We start from the raw sequence: 20,977 nt of genomic DNA on the forward strand, positions 1-20,977 counted from the left end.
GGCCTACCCATGCTTTGGCTTATATCAGCTCCTGTTGTTTTATTTCTGTTTGTCTTCTGAATAAGTCAACCTTGGGGTGACCTTTAGAAGTGCAGCGAATGTCAGGAAAGAGGGAGAGCGAATGCTGCTTCTCTGACAAAACAAGAATGACTCAGAAGCAGAAGGAAGGAAGCTTCAGAAACACATTCAAGCAATGGGGATTGTGCCAGGCCTTTTGATATGCTAATGATCGTTCTTAGAGGGCTCTCTCCATCTGCTCTTCATAACTGGTGCAAAGCTGGGCCAGTCGCAACACATTTTGCAGGTAATGGAGCAGTTGAAGCATTCTGGAAATGTGCTTTATATTTTTTCTCCCTCTCTCAAAACAAGATTCTGTTAAAGCCTGAGGCTACAAGTATGCAGTTATCAAAGCCTTTAATCACAAAAGTTGTCTTAAATCACAAAGGATGTCACCCAAAAAGGGAACACACCTTTCTCTGGGGGGTGGAGCATGGGATTTTCACAGCCCTTAGCATCACCCCAGGTGATACAGGGCAGGAAGCATGTGCAGCAGCAGCAGCAACAACAGCAGCAGCAAAGGGGTGGGGGCTTCTCTGATTGATTTTATAACTGGAGGTTGGGAGTGTCTGAGCCTAAGCAACTCTGCTTTCAGAGACAATTATATAGCTATCAAGCGGGATACCTTTAGCAGGGAATGGTGTCCAACTGGGATTACAGTGGTACCTCGGGTTAAGAACTTAGTTGGTTCTGGAGGTCCATTCTTAACCTGAAACTGTTCTTAACCTGAGGTACCACTTTAGCTAATGGGGCCTCCCGCTGCCGCCACACGATTTCTGTTCTCATCCTGAAGCAAAGTTCTTAACTGAAGGTACTATTTCTGAGTTAGCCGAGTGTGTAACCTGAAGCGTCTGAAACCCGAGGTACCACTGTACAGATGCTACTTTTTACATCATAGGACTGCTGCAGAAAAGCTAGCTCTGTCAATATTCCTTCATCTGCACAATTATCAGAAACACAAGAAGCCACATAGCCCTTTGCATTTGTTCTCTCTTACAATGTAGGCACTCAGGAGCTTCACAACAACCCTTTGAGGTAAGCAAGGTCAAGAGCAGTCACTGGCCCAATGTTACACAGCAGCCAGAGATGGGTGAATCTGCCCACTTTGGTTTCTCTGTTTCTCATTTTCCAATTCTAAATTCAGGTCTCCACATTCCCACATCAGTTCCACAAATCAGTGTTGATTTCTCTTAATATACACATTTTGTATGCAATTTTGCCAAACTATTTTTGCAGAGCATAGTCCCTCTAGTATATATGCATTTTAATGCAAACTTTACCTCAGTATATGCATTTTTGTACACCTTACTTGGCTGAAGAACTGTACTGCAAATTTCGAAGGATGGTTCATTTTGAATTGAATTGACTCCATCCCCAATCCCTACCAGTGGGCTTCATGATTACGTTTCCGTGGTCCCAATCTAATGCCCTATTATGCTACATTGGTTCTCTGGTTTTCCTGAAGGGGAGGAGGGCTGAAATGGGAAGAAATTATTAGGCCACCTTTCTCTGCTGGGGTGTAGCATATTTGCTGTCATGTAAAATGACATAAAGGAAACCACTAAGTAACCCACATTATCTGCTCTCAATTTCCAGTTAACTTGGACTGCTGTTACTACAAACTTCCAAGAAAAAAAATCCTTAATCAACTGAAAATAAAGCACAAGCCAAAATCTCATCCTTCAGCAAACTCCTCTCAGACAGTCACCCAATAACTGCCTTGGCAATTTTAAAAATTCAGTGAAAGTGTACAGCAGATTTGAACTGCCTCCTTGTATTGGGAAACTTTGGTATCAGCTCTTAATATGCAGGCTGCATGGTGATGGGGTATCTTTTCCTATCTGGGAGGTTCTTCATGAAGAGGGAGCACAGACAAGGGATAACTGAGATTGAGGGTATCCTATTGTAGAGAGAGGACAATCAAGGCCAAAGAGAACAGGGGTGCCATACTTTTAGGAACACCTTTGTAGAAGAGGGGATCTTCTCAGGTTGTTTTCTCTCCCCAAAACCTACAAAATTTCATTTTTCACACCACTAATAAGGCACAGGATCCTCTATTTCTATCTGGTCAGCTTACTAAGAGCAAGCGAATGCACTGGGTAATTTACAGGGTGCTTCAAGTGCAGGAGTTTTGATGGGTCTGTTACACAAATTCCGATTTTCCCTTGTTGGTTACCAAAATGGATCCCACTGTGCCACTTTAAATGAACTAGGAGATTCAGAGAGTCTGAAGGTTCTCTCTCAACAGGAAGAACAAAGCTGTCCAGCCCTGCAGACCCTATTCAGCCTGGGAATCTGCTTTCCTTCCAACGTGGGCAGCTGTCTAGGGAGAGGCCATTCTGCGGTTTCAGAGCTCCCAGGCTTCTTTTGCTAACGTACCTATGTATTTGTAGAGGGTGCTGCTGATGGCAGCTAGCAGGGAAAGCGTTATCAGGTCTCCGAGGCTTGCTGCCAAGGGCGTAGCAATGTTGTCTGGGTTTATCCCCATCTTTCTTGCACCAAGGATCACGCCAATCATCACCAGACCTGAAAAAGAAGAAAAAAACAAGTGGTTTGGAGAAAGTTCAGTTCAAGGTGAGGGAGACTCCCTGTCTGCCAAGGTCTCCTAAAGCCAATAGAGGGAGCAGTAGCCCTGAAATTCGCCCAGGGCTTGTGCCCAGGATGGCATGGAAAGGCCTGGATCTGAAAGAGAAGCAAGAGCCGCTGAAGGGAGAAGATGAAAAGAGAGGAGCAAAGGAGGCTATTTTGGCAACTGATAAAGAAGCCAGCAGGGCCTGTGTCTCTCTTTTTTGGGGAGGGTGGGGAGTTAGTCCCTCCCAACCTCTACAGTGGTACCTCAGGTTAAGTACAGTGGTGCCCCGCAAGACGAATGCCTCGCAAGACGGAAAACTCACTGGACGAAAGAGTTTTCCGTTTTGGAGGTGCTTCGCAAAACGAAGCACCCCCCCTTTTCTAAGCCGCTTATCAGCTGATCTGATAAGCTGATAAGCCGCTAAAAGCCGCTACTAGCGCTAATAGCGCTAATCCGTCAATGGGCTTGCTTTGCAAGACAAAAAAACCGCTAGACGAAGAGAATCACAGAACGGATTCTTTTCGTCTTGCGAGGCACCACTGTACTTAATTCGTTCCAGATGTCCGTTCTTAACCTGAAACTGTTCTTAACCTGAAGCACCACTTTAGCTAATGAGGCCTCCTGTTGCTGCCACACCGCTGGAGCACGATTTCTGTTCTCATCCTGAAGCAAAGTTCTTAACCCGGGGTACTATTTCTGGGTTAGCGGAGTCTGTAACCTGAAGTGCCTGTAACCTGAAGCGTATGTAACCTGAGGTACCACTGTATTAATGTACATTTTCCAAACCATAATCAACAAGCCAAAGGAGTTACATTAACTACAGGAGTAAGTTGGGGTGAGGAGATAAGCTAGGGAGAAAAGGGCTTCTGTACAAGGTGGGGGGGGGGGAATACATCAGCTGAGGCCAGGTATAACATAGATATCCATTCCATATGCAGTCCAAATGGACTCCCTTTCACTGTGCCTGAAAGCTTTCCAAACAAGAGGGTCCTAACGTTAAGATCCCTGAGAACTGCAAGAATGATTGGACCTTCGTAAAGGCTTGAAAGCCCTGGCAAGCCACAATGGACTGGGCATTTCCTATTGGCAATGCTTTCAGACCTAACGAAGGCAGGGAAGGGCAATGGCTCAGTAGCAGAGAGTCTGCTTTGCCAGCAGAAGGTCCCAAGTCCAAATCTCCAGGTACAGATGGAGAAACGTCCTGCTTGAAACCGTGGAGAGCTGCAGCCATTCAATGTAGACAATACTGAGTTAAGATGGACCAATGATATCACTCGATACAAGGCAGCTTCCTGAGTTCCTAAGGTAGGGGGCCATCCACTGTTCCTTATCCCTAGTGAGTGATGTTCAGAGGAATACAGCGCCTGAATGCATAGCAGATACACTTAGCAATCAGAGCCAAAATAAATTCCTCCATGGAATGTGTCAATAGTATCATATTTCTCTTTCATACCCACTCAGATCACTGAGGAAAACAACGGAGTAGCAATCTGGCATCCTAAACCATCTTGCCTTGTTCAAACAGGAAGGAGCAGTCCATCATCCTAGATGTTGCCCTCATTTCTTTGTGTTTTAGGGTGCCAACATTTCTGATGCCGCCATCTACTTCCTTCTTTTTTAAAGGTCTTGTGCTGCTCTCTTGTGGAAAACTTGCAAGCTTCTCCTCTTAGCAGCAGCAATGCTCCATTTGGCAAAAAGCACCATGAAACAGTCTTTCTGGAGTGACATAAAATCCCCACAGCACAGAGAATGCCATCATATTACGACGGCTTAAGTTAGGAGATCAGAAATGAGAGAGGAATGCACTTAGTACCTAAGACTGCTCATCTAGATTTCAAGAGTTTTCTCTAAGTCAAGGGTCCCCAACCTGTGGCCCACGGAGGCCATTTAACCAGCCTGTGAGCCACCTCCGAACCGAACCACCCACTCAGTGAGTCCCCGAGCGCTGCGCTAAACCGGTGCAGCACAGCACAGGGACTCTCTTCTGTGGCTCCAGAAATTGATTCTGCGCATGCGCAGATGCCGGAAATCACGCCTGCACATGTCCACGGCATCAGAAATCACTTATGTTGCATGCCCAGATGCCAAAATTTGCTTCTGCACAGGCGCAATTTTTGGCATCTGGGCATGCGCAGAAGCGATTTCCAGCACCACAAACATGCGCAGACGCGATTTCTGGCGTTGTGCTGTGCTGGTCCAGCCCATGGAGGAGCTCCGCAGGAGTGATCCGGCCCACGCCCGGTAAGCCTTGTTGACCCCTGCTCTAAGCGGACAACTGGATCCCATGAAAGGCAGAAGGTGGGATATTAGGTTTGGGTGAAGGGCCAGAAAGCTTAGGGTGCTTGGGTTCCTAAAAGCAGCAATCAATTTTCTAACAGCTCTGGCTCAAGGCGAATAGGCAGTCATGACGAAACTACTGGGAAGCATACCTGAGCACTGGAGTCATCCTAAAAGAGAAAGTGGACCTGAGACTGTTTATGGCAAGGTACAGAGAGGGGCTTCCAGAGACAAGTGGATCCTACTCTAAAGTTGAGCAGTTTACAGAGACTCACCAAGCGAGAGGGCGGCTATGAACGCTGTCGTCAAACTGCTGGCACACAGGATGGCTGCTTGGTTCAGCTCCAAGTAGCCTTTGCTCAAGGCACCAAGAAGGACTGCTGCCACTGCAGCCAGGAGCCCCACCACCGTGGCCTGCAACTGTGGAGCAACAAGAATGGAGGACAGAGAGTCTCAGGAATTATTCGTCTGGTATTAACGTGCAAGCATTCCCGCAGACGTCTGGTTTAAGGTAGCACAGGAACAAATGGCATGTCACATGCAAAAGCACCAGAAAGACTCAAAATTTCTTTTTTTCAAAAAGGAGAAGCCGTTTCGAGGTAGCGAGGCATTGAGCAATGAAGCGGCAGTGTGTGTGCACGTGCTCACAAAACCTTTTCCCTGCCAGCTATCTTTCCGTATGCATGTGCTCACAAATGTTTTCCCTTTTGCAGGGTTTCGGACACACTTGTGAGGGAAGATGCAGGTCTGAAATCTCCAAGACAGGAATGTGTAATGTGGCGCTCAGAGTGTCATACTGTATTAAAATTCAGGCATCTTTAGGTTGTTCACAAAAGCTTACTGCTGCCCCCTCGTGGATGAAAACAAACATTCTACCCAATATTTCTACATGCACTCAACAGACAGGGCATCTCTGCACTACAAACATATCAATTTCATATCATATTAACTGCCATGGGTCCCACTCCCAAAGAATTCTGGGAATTGTTGTTTTGTGAGGTGCTGAGAATTCCCTGTTAGATATTCCTATTCTTACTTCGCAGTACTACAACCTGAGAAGAGAGTTTAAATATGTAATGAGGATATGGCCAATTCATTAGGACCATTAGCAGATGTTTCTGTTGATAAAGAAGTATGAAAACATGTGAGTTACACAGTTACATTTCAACCCTGGTAAGCAGCATTGTGTAACTTAATATTTTATAACTCCTTTACCAACAGACATTGGCCCAATAAAATGTACAGTGGTACTTCGGGTTACATATGCTTCAGGTTACAGACTCCGCTAACCCAGAAATAGTACCTTGGGTTAAGAACTTTGCTTTAGGATGAGAACAGAAATCTCGCTGCTGTGGCAGCAGGAGGCCCCATTAGCTAAAGTGGTGCTTCAGGTTAAGAACAGTTTCAGGTTAAGAATGGACCTCCGGAATGAATTAAGTACTTAACCCGAGATACCACTGTAATCCATTATCTTGTATCTTTAAAAGGCAGTTGAGAAAATTAACTTCTTTAAGCTGACCAATGTAGTGACCAAATAATAGCTCAGTTCAATTGCTATTATTAGGGTATCTAAATGAAGATGTACTGAACAAGGTATCCTTAAACCAGCCTTAATCAACCTGGCACAGCTGATGGGACACCAGGCTGAAAAAACGAATTTAAACAACCACCTTCAGGCATTTCCTTAAGCAATGAAAATAGAAGGAATTTAAGTCAAAGCATGTTGTGTAAAGTAAGCTTCCAGAATTCAACGGGACATTATTTTCATATATTATGTTCAGGACTGGAATCTTAATATGGGTTTATAACCAGGCCCAGGAAGATATGAAGAGATAATGTGATACAATTAATAATCTAATCAATATTTAGAAAACTATTAATATCTCTAGTCTGAATAGCTGGCTTTCATACTTTTCATATATTTCAGAACATATATTCAACTGAACAGGCATTTACTTTTGAAAAAAAGAAAATCTGAGGTTCTACCTCAACTCGCAGATAAACGTTGAGTGATCACAGCATACGGCATAGGAATGCCAATTAATTCCTAAAGGGGCACAGGTATGCAGGATCACATTCCTGTAAAGATGGTGACATTGGGAAAAATCCCAGACTATATGTAGACATCCATGTAGACAAGTTCCAAGGTATGCATATGTACACAAAAAGATTCCACATGAGCTATTCAGTACACTAAACCTGGAACTTTATAAACCTGACCTTTATGAAACATAGGTCACACTGTGAGGTCATAAATGAAGAAAAGCTGCTGTGGATGTGAGGCTCAAGCCTTAGGTAGTCTCTGATTGCAATTGCTAGGCTTTAAAAGCGTGCAGTCAACAAGACTTTGTACAGAAAAACGAGGCCTCCTCCACCGATTGTAAAGCACAGTTTTGAAAGCAGATACCCTAAGCCTTGCCTTGCTGCTCACACCACTCCACGCACCCGTGAGAATGTCCGCAGGGTGTGTAGTTTGACTAATACTATAAAGAGGTCTCAAGCAAAAGTTTAGATCTACCTACCTGAATCAGAGCCAAATTGCAAGTAGCCATTTTCCACTGTGCCTGAGTATCATCCATTCTTCCAGTATTAGCCTGGAAGGCAGAAGAGGGAAAACTTAAATGTTACTTGCTGGCTGACAAGGTGGGAGAGAATACCAGCCTGGGCTCACACAAAGTCTGGGTGTAGGAGTCTGGGTTGCAGTCATTTCTGTTTCCGCCCTTTCCATATGTATCAGGGCATTCCACATCGGCCCCTGCAGGGCATGGGTTTTCTTTTCTTCCCGTTAGCCGTGCAAACATGATCTGAGCATACAATGTGGCACCAGATTGTCAAGGACGGTGGCTCAGACTGGGTTCACCCAGTGTGCAGGTACAGCTGCAGGTTGTGCAGATTCCACACTGATGACCAAGGCATGAAAGAAGGAAAAAGCTTTTTTAAAAAATCTGTTCTGTCCAGGGATTAAAAACTTTAAAAACCATGTGTGTTTTGAATGAGAGAAAGAGAAAAAGAGAGGCAGAGAGAAATCATTTACAAAAGTTGGAAAGTCGGGAAAGAACTCTCCTAGGCAAGACCAAAGACTTATGTAGTCCATATCCTCCGATGAATTTATCTTTACAGGCAACCTATGTAACTCCATCTTGCAGCAACAAAAACTCCCACAATAATAAAATCCTGTCAAAATGTAAGTATGTGTATGCCAGTCATGACTAAATAAGTAAATAAAACTTAACACGTAACTAAGTGCTTGTTCATGTACTGACAAATGTATATATACATTATATTTTTCATTCAATCAATAATAAAAAATATGCCTAAGATCAGGAATGACCAGGTCTACAATGATATCAAACCTGGCTTCCTATGGTACCTAATATTTTAATGTGGGCATTTTTCTATTCCAGCCTGGGCTCTCACACAAACAATGATCGCTGGTTCCTAGGAGTTAATTCCTCAGCCCACTCTGCAAACCAAAACCCTGGGTGTGAAATACAGCTGCAACAATATGCTTAGTTAAAACTGAAACTATCTAGAAGGCAGATTGGAATGTATTACAGTGGAACCTTGGTATTCAAATGTCTTGGCTGCTGAACGTTTCAGAAGCCAAACGCCGAAAACCCGGAAGTGAATGTTTCCGTTTTCGAATGCGCCTCAGAAGTCGAATGGCTTCTGTGGTCCTTTTTTCCATTTTCACCATTCACTTTGCCAACAACCCTTTGATTTTTGGTTTTTGAATTTTTGGGAAGTCGAACAGACTTCCAGAACGGATTACGTTCAAAAACCGAGGTTCCACTGTATTAGATTGTGGGATGGTTTGCCATTAGCACCTAATGGTTTGTTCCTCAGCAAAAGGAGACTCTTGAGAGTCCCATGAAGATCAAACCTATCCATTCTGAAGGAAATCAGCCCTGAGTGCTCACTGGAAGAACAGATCCTGAAGCTGAGGCTCCAATACTTTGGCCACCTCATGAGAAGAGAAGACTCCCTGGAAAAGACCCTCATGTTGGGAAAGATTGAGGGCACAAGGAGAAGGGGACAACAGAGGACGAGATGGTTGGACAGTGTTCTCGAAGCTACGAACATGAGTTTGACCAAACTGCAGGAGGCAGTGGAAGACAGGAGTGCCTGGCGTGCTCTGGTCCATGGCGTCACAAAGAGTTGGACACGACTAAACGACTAAATGACTAAACAACAACAACAATATTTAATAGTTGGCTTGTGTGTGCGTGGAACAACAGGTTGCCACTGACTAGGCAATAGTATTCATTTTTATCATGGCCAATCTCCCTATCCGACACAATTTTTTGGGATTATCTGTTTCACATGTGAAACAGGGCCCACTAAGCCCTAGAAAGCCAGGCTGCCTTTTCCTCATTGCTCAGCTGATTGGTTTACATTGAGAATTAAGTCTGCTCCTGCCTTGTTTCTTGGTCGCACCAGTGACCTGGAAGCAGCAGTTCCATCATGAACATAGAGAAAAGTGGCTGCAGCACCTTGAAAGGAGAAGGGGAGGTTGCTCTGTTGGGAGTCTCCACCTCCATCATCTATTGCCTTTCCCAACAGGCAAGGGAATCGATCTTCACTATGGGCTGCTGCCTCAATACTGCTGAAGTACCTCAAAGCAGCACTTTCTCAAAGGTGCAGCCCACGCTTTGCCACTGCTGAGCAAGGAGGTGGGGCAGGGAGACTACGGCATCTTTTTCTCCTGACAATATCCATGCCCCTGCTTTGTTCTGTGGTAATATGTGTGTCTGTGTGCATGTGCGGGGGGTGGGGAGGCCAATTTTCTCTTAGCCATGTCCACCGTTGACCATCTGCCTCCAAAAGACTGGCCACAAAAATGTGGACCTCAGGCTGAAAAAAAGGTTCCCTACCCCTCGTGTAGACAATACTGAGCTAAATGGATGAATGCAATGAATAAATATAAGGTGGCTTCTTTTAATTGTTTCTGGTATAAGAGGCACACAGCATGTTGGTGTTAGCTGCAGCAAATCCATCCTTCCTTTTAATCAGATTTAATCAGCCAGTTAGAAGTACCCTGTAAGCAAAGTTTAAAAAATTAAAAAGGAGAGTAACAGGCAGGGGATCCAAAGATCTGGAGCGTTAAAGTTCTGGAGCTCAGGTCCCTGGGATACCCTGTAGCAACACCATGGGCAATTGATTTTCATGGATGGGCAGCTAAGGAAACTTCTTTGATTACACCTCCAAACTGTCCTTGTGAAATAAAAGTCATGAACACATCTCTGCATATTAAAAAGTAAAACAACACCAAAGTTGACACTTACAGCAGTAGAAAGTCTAGATGCCAAGGTCATTTCAAGGTTGCCCTTCAATCCGACAAGGGCTGGAATCAGGATAAATATTTCTGTGATAGTCTTGAACACAGGCCAGTGCTGAGAGAAAGGGAGAGGAGAGGATGTTAATCCACCACTATACCAACCACAGTCTTCTTGAGTCACAAACACGGATGCACAATTTCCACACATTGTACTTGGCAGCATGGTGATGCAACACTAGCTAAGAGAGATCTCCAGGCAATGAAATCTTTGAAATTGCTTGCCAAAGGACTAAATGATTCTCTTCTCCCCGCCCAAAAAAGTAGTGAAACAAACTAGTATTATCAGCCACCATAAACAATATATATAACAAAAATTGAGGCCACTTCTTTTATGTGACCACTTGCTTGTTGGCATAGGGATATGCAAGATTAGTAGTCATTTAGAGCTCTTCATCATGGAATAATGTTATGTTTCTGTCATGGGAACTTTTGGATAATGCCAATGAATCACTTACTCCTCCTTCCCAGAACATTTTGTGACGAGATCGTTTAGACAAAGTCATTAAGGGTGGCAGGTTCCTTCACTTGCTCTAAGGAGCAACCATTACCTCAACTTTTTGTTCCTGGATCTTTTGCCGGTCAGTCAGAGCAGAAAGCCCTGGGTTCAATGAACCAAAGGTCTGATTGTATATATTACTCTCCCTGACTATCCCTGACTGTTGTAGTCCAACTTCTAAAGGGGCAGAGGTTCTCCATTAATGACATGTGTGTCCATATGCCTTCATTCCAGGGTGTGGGAACAGGAGAGACAACATGGTGGGCCATGGCAGGAGACAGTTCAAGTGAGAATAGAGCCACACATTGGTATTCAATACCAGCTGGTAAACCTAATGACAAAGACCAGTGAAGGTCTGCAGAATCAGCTGGAAATTACCACAGAGGCTCAGTGGGCCTTGAAAAAGGAATGAGGTGAAGAAGAAGAAAAAGAAAAAGAAGCAGTTCATTGCTAAAAGCAGTTGTATATAAGGAGCTAGAAAATGGCCCTTGGAGGAATGTGACCCAAAGAAGGTGCTGTTAGATGAAAAGATAAGTTTGAACAAAGGAGAGCTTGAATTATAGATTAACAAGTAGGAACCTGCCTGCAAGGAATTGCAGGAGGCTGGAGCAGCAGCAAAGGAAGAAGGGTATTTTCTACCCTTCCAGTCTTTTGCTTATCTCTTGCTCTTTGCAGCTACTCCATTCCTTCCTTTCCTCAGCAGCTACCTTCTCCATGCAAATTTATCTATCTCCTCCCAAATTGCCTACATTCCTCCCCTCAATCTACCACCTACCTACTTACCTCCCCACCAAATTTCCCTTCCTGTAACCCACCCTTCTCCCTCGATTCTCCCCAGCCCCTGATCATAGATCTTCCTCCTCTTTCACTCCTCTCCAACGGAACAAGCCCTCACTCTTCTCCTCAGCCTATTGAAGGATGCTCGCCAAGAGTGCAGCAAAAGCCTCCCTGAGTCATCTAGGCCAGTAGCTTCTGAAGAGTTCCATATCAGGAAAAAAAATGGGATGTATGATGTTCTGCTGCTGAAGATACTCCCCTGAACTAGTAATAAACAACCCTAATCTTCAGGACTTTGAGAGAGCAGATGGTGCAATGACTCTACCTACCATTCTTCTGCAAGGACAGGCAATCCAAAACTTGCCAAGCATCATTAGATATGGATTGATTACTATGGGTTCCAACTACTAAGCTATGCATTTACATGAGTACTGTGGTACCTCGGGTTACAGAAGCTTCAGGTTACAGACACTTCAGAAATAGTACCTCAGTTTAAGAACTTTGTTTCAGGATGAGAACAGAAATTGTGCGGTGGCAGCGGGAGGCCCCATTAGCTAAAGTGGTACCTCAGGTTAAGAACAGTTTCAGGTTAAGAACAGACCTCCAGAACTAATTTAGTTCTTAACCCGAGGTCCCACTGTACCAGAAATGCAGAAAGGAACAGAATGGGGGGGGGGAGGAGAGAGACTGAGGATCAAAGTGTCGTTACAAAGCTGTGCAATATGAAAGAAAGACGCACAGGAGGAAAAGATACAGTGTAAGTTGCATTAGTAGTGATTAGTAGCTTTAACATCTTGGACCATGGTATATGGGATCAAAAAAAAATTGATTAGATGAGAAAAGTAACTCTGGAAATTAGCCTGCTAATCTTCCAGACTTGATTGTGTAGACCCAACAGCAAACACTTTGGTGACAACAAAAGCAGCCTAAACATGGAGGCATGTGCACGTTAAAAAGACAACACCTGTAGGTGCACGTTAAAAAGACAACACCTGTAGTTCAATTACAGGCAGTAACAGAGAAATCAAATAACCCCCAATTTCTAATTCCTTCCCTTTCCCCTTTAGAATACGGTTATTCTTCCGTGAATCATGATGTGTGACTCACAGCCTTAAGGGTTTTTTGTTTTTGTTTTTATTACATCAAATCCAACCTTCAGCGCAAATTACAAGAAACCCTCAAAAATGAATGTAAGTATTCTGAAATTACAATAGCTCCATCAAGGGTATAGACTGGCTTGGTGACCTCTGCATTCATCTCAAACTGGAGCCAAGAGTTACTCATTCCTCCCTTGTCTGCACCTCTTAATTTTGCTTTCCTCATGACACTGCTGAGCTCATAAAGCGGTGCTGCACAGAGGCTGCTCTTTTACAAAGTAGACAGTGTACACAGAGTGAGTAGTGTCAGTTAATGATTTTATTACTTTCTGCTCAGTTATGACGAGGTTGGGATCTGTCCTTATCGTCTGTATCCAGTACAGTCAGCTGAGCTCTTACATTATGTGGTCCATATGGCTGAAAATCCTACATGACACGGCTATCCATTAACATGGAGCTCAACAGTGCAATATTGTCTTTGTGGCATCTGATTCTAAGTGTTCAAAATGACGCCTTATGTGTAGCATACAGCTATATCCCGGAGTTTCGTTAATTAAATTATCGGCATCATGACTCTTTCTCTCCCCAATCACAATCAGAACAATAACTGCAGGGATAGGTGTGTGTGTGGGGGGGGTGTCAAATGGCACTGGTGGGAATGCCCTTCCTCCCAGGCTTCTGGCCAAATGGGGAAGGCAGAACATCTGTACCACTTGTGGCTGGAGAATAAAGAAATAAGTCTCTCCATACCATAAACTGCATTTATGGTAGGAATTTCCCTCACTCCACCTGTAATCAATCATGCTACTCATTAAGCATCGTGTGCAATTTGTCCCTGAGGGTGACAAAGAAAAACATGGCAGGAAAAGGGGCAAGGTCAGTGCTGCCAGAGATCTAATGGTGCATGTTTGATTTCCATTCCTTATATGTCGTGCATGAACTGGCCGTCTCTCTCTCCCCCCCCCCCGTATATCAGCTGATGCTCAGGGGAGGCAGCAAGAGTACTGGTGACATTTCTACCAGGATCAAAAATGACAGGGAGAGGAAAGGAGGGGAGAGAGAGAGGATGAATGAATTTGGGCTAATATAATATAATAGTGACACATGTTACAAAGATCAACAGCATGATTCTATCAACAGCATGCGGGGCTTATCCCCAAAGACTTGTGCACAGGGTTAAGCTGCAAATGGCTCTCTCCTGGTGTAAGCAAAGTCACACGCATGAGGGACGGCCATGGGACTCAATGGAACAGTGAAATGAACCACCCACAGACAAGGCAAGAGTTGTTGCATACTCAGCCGACTTCCCGGATATTGAAGAAAAACATTAATTTGGGAATTACAAACAGAAAAAGGTCACCACATCCTCCCACAAAAACAGACCAAGGAGGACAGGTATCATGGAATGTTGAGTTCAAACGAGTGTCAGTTGAAAGAGAGAGGGAGAGGGAGGGGAAGAGAGATGGAATTGGTCTGTCTGAGGCACTCACAGTAGGAATGAAATAAGGGTCAAGGGTTGCACCCCCAGTCAAATTCCACTATGTGGAAAGGAGAAGTGAAAATGATCCCCTCCCCTATGCTGTACCACTCAGGTTCAGAGCAAAATGAGCAGCATCCTGTTCACCTAGCACTGAACTTCAGAGTTCAGTAGTCTGAAGCTTGCCTAGAGAGGGATTTCCCAAACATTTATATGCTCCCCAGGATTCCCTGTTGGCCCCTCTCTCGTTAGTATTATACAACTCATCCTAGTAGCTGTGCTCCCGGACAGATACAGTCATGTGCCTTGAAAATGAACAAGAGCTTTCCTCTGAAATACCTCTTTGTGACCCTAGCATGCCCATGGAAGGTGCTTTCCCCACAGACAAGGAAGCACACAACACTACTCATAGCTCCTAGGTACCCACAATTTAAAAAGTGATGCTCAAAGTCACCCAGGCAACATTTACCAATGGTGTTACTAACGTACTTGAAAGCCCATACATACTTGAATAGTATCGATCAACAATCCAGCAAATAACAGGCCGAAACCTGAAAGGATGAATGGCACAAAAATCTGTGATGCTATGGTGAACGATGTTTCTGGAAGGAATCCACTGACTGATCTGATGTACCTGCAGGTGAAACCTCTGAGTTTTTTCCCATGGAAGCACAGCTCCAATTTCAGCTGCGTGACCACCATGACTGAGCGCCATTAACGCATACTCAAGAAGCAGGTGGGCTGGAGGAAATCCAGGATATGGAGGTGGTCCTCACTTTCAGTTGTACATTCCAGAGACTAAGGCACTTTTTAAGTCAGGGTTCTGCCACCACGTGTCTTCTGTTTGAAGCCTTCTCTCTTCCACCAAAGAACCACAAGGCTACTTTCTAAATTCCATTTGTCTTAGATAAATGCAGCTTTCATTAATGCTTCAAGGCAGCTCCTTCTTTACATTATACTCCAGAAAGGAAACAGAATCCAGAGGAAGGAATTTGATTGTTAAGATGTTTACGGATAAATACATACAAAACCACTTCTTCGGTGACTTCAGCAACCTGGATGGAAACCAGAAAGACCGGCTTAAGCTATGGCACCGAGTTCCATCAGCATGAAGCGTAACAGACTGTGCACAGATCCCTCTTGAATATTTCAGTCACTGGTGTCCTTTCTCCTCAAGTTACAAATACGATGGTTGAAAATGTAATCCTGGGCTGTTGAAACGGTCACAACTGCTTCCAGCTCATCATGTGTTGACACTGAACTATACTTGCTTGCTGTCCCGAGTCAAGGAGGCGGAGGGTAATGAACTCTTCAGTTTTCTCTTGTTTTCCCTCTTGTTTCCTCAAGGTGAAGAAAGGTCATCAGGGATAGGAGGCTGGTCCCACTGAAGAGGTCAAGAGGAATAGCTTAGGAGATGTACCGAGTGGAAAGGCACTCTTGTCCCTCTGCTCCCTTTTCTTCTCTGTTTCCCCAAGCTTTGCTAAGGGTGTAAAAGTTCAGGAAATATGTGGTTGCTTGTCTCTAAAAGACTGGCTTTCAGAAGAAGAAAAAAAATTCCACAGCAAAAACCAATGAGCTTCAAAGGCTAACACCCTTATCTGCTGTCATCACTTCAGCCTTCAGCTACTATGCAAAGGCCTGTGATAAGAGTCTGTGCACAAGTTTTATTTAAGGTAGTTCTTTAGTCTTGTTAGTCAGTGGAAAAGTTTCCAGGGGGGTTGGTTCTATGTGGTTTGTTTGTTTGTTTTTACTTCCTGTCCTAAAAGTCTGCAAGGCACTGTTATGCATAGCTTAAAAAAGAAAAGAAGACGAAAGAAGAAGAAAAAGTGACACAGTCCGTGGTGGCTTGAGAGAAAGGGTATATGGCACACACTAGTGTAAAAATGATCAGTGGGGCTCTATCAGTCCAACCCCTTCATGGAAGGGAGAGTTCTGGCCCAGGTGGTTCAAATTTTGTCAACTGTGTGGGAATTTAGATGTGGGAAGTTTCTGTCTGAGATATGTTGTCATCCCCTTTGATCAATTCTTTAAGAAGAAAATCTCAGTACACATTCTTGATTACAAGTGAGACCGGGGGGGGGGGGGCTGTCATTAATTGGATGGCAAATAGTTTGTGGTGTAGTTTTTGTCCATTCAGCGCCACCTTGAGTCTAGTTTTGGATCAAAAGGGATATAATAAAAAATGGATAGAAATCTGAATGTTTAAATAATTTTCTAAAAAGCGATAGCTCCCCCAAATTAAAGATGTGGAGGGTCATGTTTTCTTTTAATGGAAGTTTTGCAGGCATTTGGAGGACTAGACGTTTCAGGTAACAAACTTACCTGATTTTTTTCTGTTCTGTTATTTATTTTTTGTTCTGTTCTGTGCCACTTTTCGGTACCACAGATCCTCGCAAAGCAGCCTTTCATTCAAATGGTGCTACACAACGCTAACGCCCACTTTATCTCTGCAAGCACCCCCGCAGATTTCACTCTGATTACTAAAAGTGGGTTGATCATGAGGACCGAATAAGGAAGCCTTTCTGACACAAGCTGGATGGTTTTTTGTTTTTTTTTTAAGGTTTTGGTGATAATATCTGCCACGGGGAATAGGCATCTACTCAGTTAGACACGTGCCTGGCTTAAACCTAACGCATCTGCATCTAGTATCAGCTGAATGGTCCTTAGACATTACCTTGCTGCACAGGAAGAGGAAATAAAACCTCTTTAGGCTTCCTGTTCCTATGGAACAGCATCACTTTCAGAAAAACAATATTCACGTCCCTTGTTCCCTTCCAGAAATGGCAGCATGGAGGGGTACTGCAGATTCCCCTTCACACCTGCTACCCACACCCAGATCCCCTTAATCACGCTGTTTTCCTTCAGAGTCTGAAAACAACTGGCAGTTTGAGCCGAGTATTCTCTCTGGAAGGGAGGGGGTGGAAAGCAAGCTCCCCAGAGCTGCTTCTCCTCCAGCTGACTGCTGGGTGGGTTGGAGGTTCACACTGGTCTCCCCCTTGACATAATGTTTTCTTTCTGGGAGGCAGGGGGTACACACTGTCCTTAGGTCTCTCTGGCCAACGGACAGGGTCAGAACGAGATTCCCTGATTAAATATGGCTGCCCACCAGCAAACACAGCAAATACAGTACGCAATACAGGCATACCTTGGTTTACAAACAGCTTAGTTCTCAAAGGTTTTGGCTCCTGAATGCCGCAAACCCAGAAGTAACTATCTTTGTGTGTGTGTTTTTTAAAGAATATTTATTGAGATTTTAAACAAAAAATCATCCTTCCAATCAAACCAAAAAAGAAACAACACACTCAAAGCAAAACAGATAAATACAATAAAAACATATAAAAGGTAAGAAACAAAAAGAGAGGGGGGGAAACAAAAACATAGAAACAAGACATAAAAAAGACATAAAAATCCAAATTTTTACTTGTTGTTTTCGTAACCCTTCTTCCTGACTTCCTCACATCTCCCTTTTCTGTGTTCCTTTTTACACACTCATATTCAGCAATATCTTACCCTCTTTCAGATCTTAATCTATATTATACATTTCGACCCATTGTGTCTCCAATTTTTCCCTTTATATCCTTTTGATTACATTTGACACAGTGTACTCTAATTTTTCCGCCCTTGTCTTTTGAGACATTTGTTACGTACTCCTTTTACTTATATCACTAATGCCACATTGTCTTTATATCTTGCATCATTTTAGCCTTTCAACATTTTAACATTCCAACATTTTACAATGTTTTTGCAAATAGTCTTTAAACTTCAGAAGTAACAGAAGTAACTATCTTTGGTTTGCGAAGTATTTTTGGAAGTCGAACGTCTGACGGGGCTTTTGCGGCTTCCGACTGGAAGCCACGCTTTGGTTTCCAAATGTTTTGGAAGTCAAATGGACTTCCAGAATGGATTCCGTACAACTTCCGAGGTACGACTGTACTTAGAAAACAATGAAAAAAATCTTTCTAGTGGAAACAGAGTAAAACAATTAGATTAAAACACACACACACACACACACACACAGAGAGAGAGAGAGAGAGAGAGAGAGAGAGAGTGTCTTTCTCTCAAACCCCAACTCTACGAAATGGTGTGAGAGGCTTATTTAAAACAACTTTTTTTAAAAAGGTGGTGGGGGGGAATAGCTTTTAGGCACCATAAAATGGACACCAGGCAAGCCTTTTGTGAGGGGAAGGGGCCACCAAAGCCAGCCCTTCTCCTTAGTAGCCACTTGCCTTGCTGTATGTACAAAATACACATACATGAAAACATATTAAAGGCAGGCCATGTTATAGAAACATCTCCAAAATGGCAGGGTGGTGACTCTAGCTCCCAAACCTCACTGCCACTCATTTACTTTATCAACCCATTTCCCCCATCCTTCATGCTAAATCTTACAACCCTGAGAGTTAAAAGAGCAGGGACTTCTTGTAGCCCATTTCCCACAGAGGTGATGGGGCTCCAAAATGGCGTTCAGTTCGATCTCTGCCATTTCCCACCACCTGCTCTCTCTGCTGCTTTCCCTCTCACACACAGCAATTCCATGGCACAGGGAGCAGTTCCAGTTCCTACTGGGATGCAGTAGCAAGTATGGCCTTCAGTAAGGTTCAACAGTCTTGGGTGAATGAGTTTATTGCTCTCCATCTCCGTCCATTATTAAGCAAGCACCATAAAAAAGCCTACAGGCAACAAATCAATATTCAGAAAGCGCCAGTTAGCTCAGGAGACCTGAGAGTGTACAATTTCTTTCTTCCTTTATTACACAGTTAAGGTGTCTCCAGCCAAGAGGAATGCATCTGCCAGCACAGAAATAAATAAGCTTACGTATCTGTGCACACTTGGGAACAGGAGTTTTCTTTTCATTATAAGACTCCCGTATGGTGCCCAGCACCTCGAAGCACTAAAGAGATAAACAAGACACCTACACACAACACAAATAAATAAGAAATGCTATCAAAACCAAAATAACAATCCAAGTCAGCCAGTCAAGGATTAAGTGCTTTCAAACAAAGATAGCTAGTTAACTAGACAAACATAACTAGACAAAGATAGCTAGCCAACTAGACAAACAGATCTAGTTCTTGGTCTCTGATACTCATTTTTTATATTAATAATTATCTGTTGACCTCGTTAGTTGCTTGTTATGCAGAAAGGCACCCAAGTGACTTCAACAACATATTTAAGAGCATAAACGTCGGTAAAAATCCAACATGTGGCATTTCTACTGCACTTCTGCTGCACATTGTGGAACAGTCTCCCTCGGGAGGTGGTGGACTCTCTTTCCTTGGAGGTTTTTAAGCAGAGGTTGGATGGCCATCTGTCATGGATGCTTTAGCTGAGATTCCTGTATTCCAGGGGGCTGGGCTACACAGGATCCAACTCTACGATTCTATGATTCTAGACTTCCAAAGCACTTCACAGTTATTGTCAATTAGGAAGTAAAAGAGAGATAGGCAAAGTTGACTGAACTTCCCCACAGCTAAATCAAGAGGACCTTGATAGACGCAATGGCTATACAACAGAACAGACATAGAGAACCTTTTTCAGGCATTACCTCAATGGAAAGCTGTGTGTCCTGGGTTTAGAGCCATGCCACAATGGGGATGAAAACTAGACCCTTTCTTCTCTTCAGGGACATGGCCTGGGGGCCAGATTGTGAGGCCTGGTGAGCTGGATTGGGCCAGAGGATCCCCATTCCCAGTGTCACGATTCTCTTTATTGGATGAGGATAACATGTCCTTCCTTTGAACAGTGAATCTAGATTTTTTTATTTGTTTGCACTGTTGCTATTAAAATCCAATAAAAATGAATAAAAATAATTAATACAGTCAAACCTTGGCTACCGAACGCCTCCATTTTGGAACGTTTTGGCTCCCGGACACTGAAAACCTGGAAGTGAATGCTCGGGTTTTTGAATGTTTTTCAAAAGCTGGACAGTGTCGGAAGCTCCTGCAACCAATCAGAATCTGCGCCACGGTTGTCAAACATTTCGGAAGCCAAAAGGGCTTCCAGAACGGATTACGTTCGACAGCCGAGGTTTGACTGTAGTGATTTAACCGTCTTAAAAGGGTACATATTAAAAACAATAATATGGTGTCTGTTTATACAGGGATTCTTAATAGCGTGTGCAGTATGTCCTTTATTACCTAGTACAATAAAATGAGTTCTGGAACACAGTGTCAATTGGAAATAGGTGGGACCTCTAACCTTATGGGACCTAAGTGATTTGCTAAATATCCAGGAGAAATATTAACTTCAGCTCTGTTAAAGTGGGCAGGACATGCAGGAAAGGTTCTCTGCCCCCCTGCCCCCCCCCTTGTCTCAGTGTAATCCTCCTATCTGATAGATAAGGGGCAGCATGACCTGCTGCCTTGCTAGTTAAATAAATCAGGCAGTGAGAGAAAAGGATTGCAGTCCTTAAAAAAGCACCCATTAGGAAGTACTTATTCAAATTCTAGTTTTAACTTATGGAAAATACAGAAAACGTTAATATAAAAATAAAGCAGAGGGTTGAGTCACCTGTCTATAGTAATAAAAAAAAATCAACACTTGATTTAGTACTTTTAAACCCTTGTTTGTTTAAGACTGTAATCCAGTGTAGACACACCTAATTGATAGCAGTAGGACAAACCTCTGAGTTTAGGACTGTAATTTTTTTCTTGATTTTATTGTTTCATCCTTTTGCAAAACGCTTTGTTGTTGTTTACAATCAAGCAGTGTATAAATTTTTAAAATAATGAAATAAATAAATAAAGGTTTGTGTTTAAGACTATTTATTTCAGACATTATCTACAGCTATTGCACTTAAGACAGTACACAAAGCAAGATTAAAGCAATAAATACGTAACATTAGCAGCTAGCAGAGATCGGAATAGAGAACAGCAGAATCTGTAGA

The 20,977-nt window shown here is 43.4% G+C and overlaps 1 protein-coding gene across 5 annotated transcripts in view; it reads right to left on the bottom strand.

Annotated features, from left to right (window-relative positions):
- SLC41A3 (solute carrier family 41 member 3) overlaps window positions 1-20,977 on the bottom strand; it is a 40,702-nt gene that overhangs the window by 13,661 nt on the left and 6,064 nt on the right. For 2 of the 5 annotated variants that reach the window (XM_082213275.1, XM_082213276.1), the window contains exons 3-6: window positions 10,192-10,299; window positions 7,429-7,500; window positions 5,182-5,326; window positions 2,437-2,583 (exon numbers count right to left, since the gene is read on the bottom strand). In XM_082213275.1, the coding sequence (XP_082069401.1) occupies window positions 2,437-2,583; window positions 5,182-5,326; window positions 7,429-7,500; window positions 10,192-10,299 (472 nt within the window). Of the gene's footprint in view, window positions 1-2,436; window positions 2,584-5,181; window positions 5,327-7,428; window positions 7,501-10,191; window positions 10,300-14,580; window positions 16,242-20,977 lie in introns of those variants that run through there. The other 3 variants (XM_082213279.1, XM_082213278.1, XM_082213277.1) reach the window with 3 other exon arrangements.

Source organism: Podarcis vaucheri (genome assembly GCF_965113315.1).
Source record: "Podarcis vaucheri genome assembly, chromosome: 2".
In the NCBI taxonomy this organism is placed as follows: Eukaryota; Metazoa; Chordata; class Lepidosauria; order Squamata; family Lacertidae; genus Podarcis; species Podarcis vaucheri.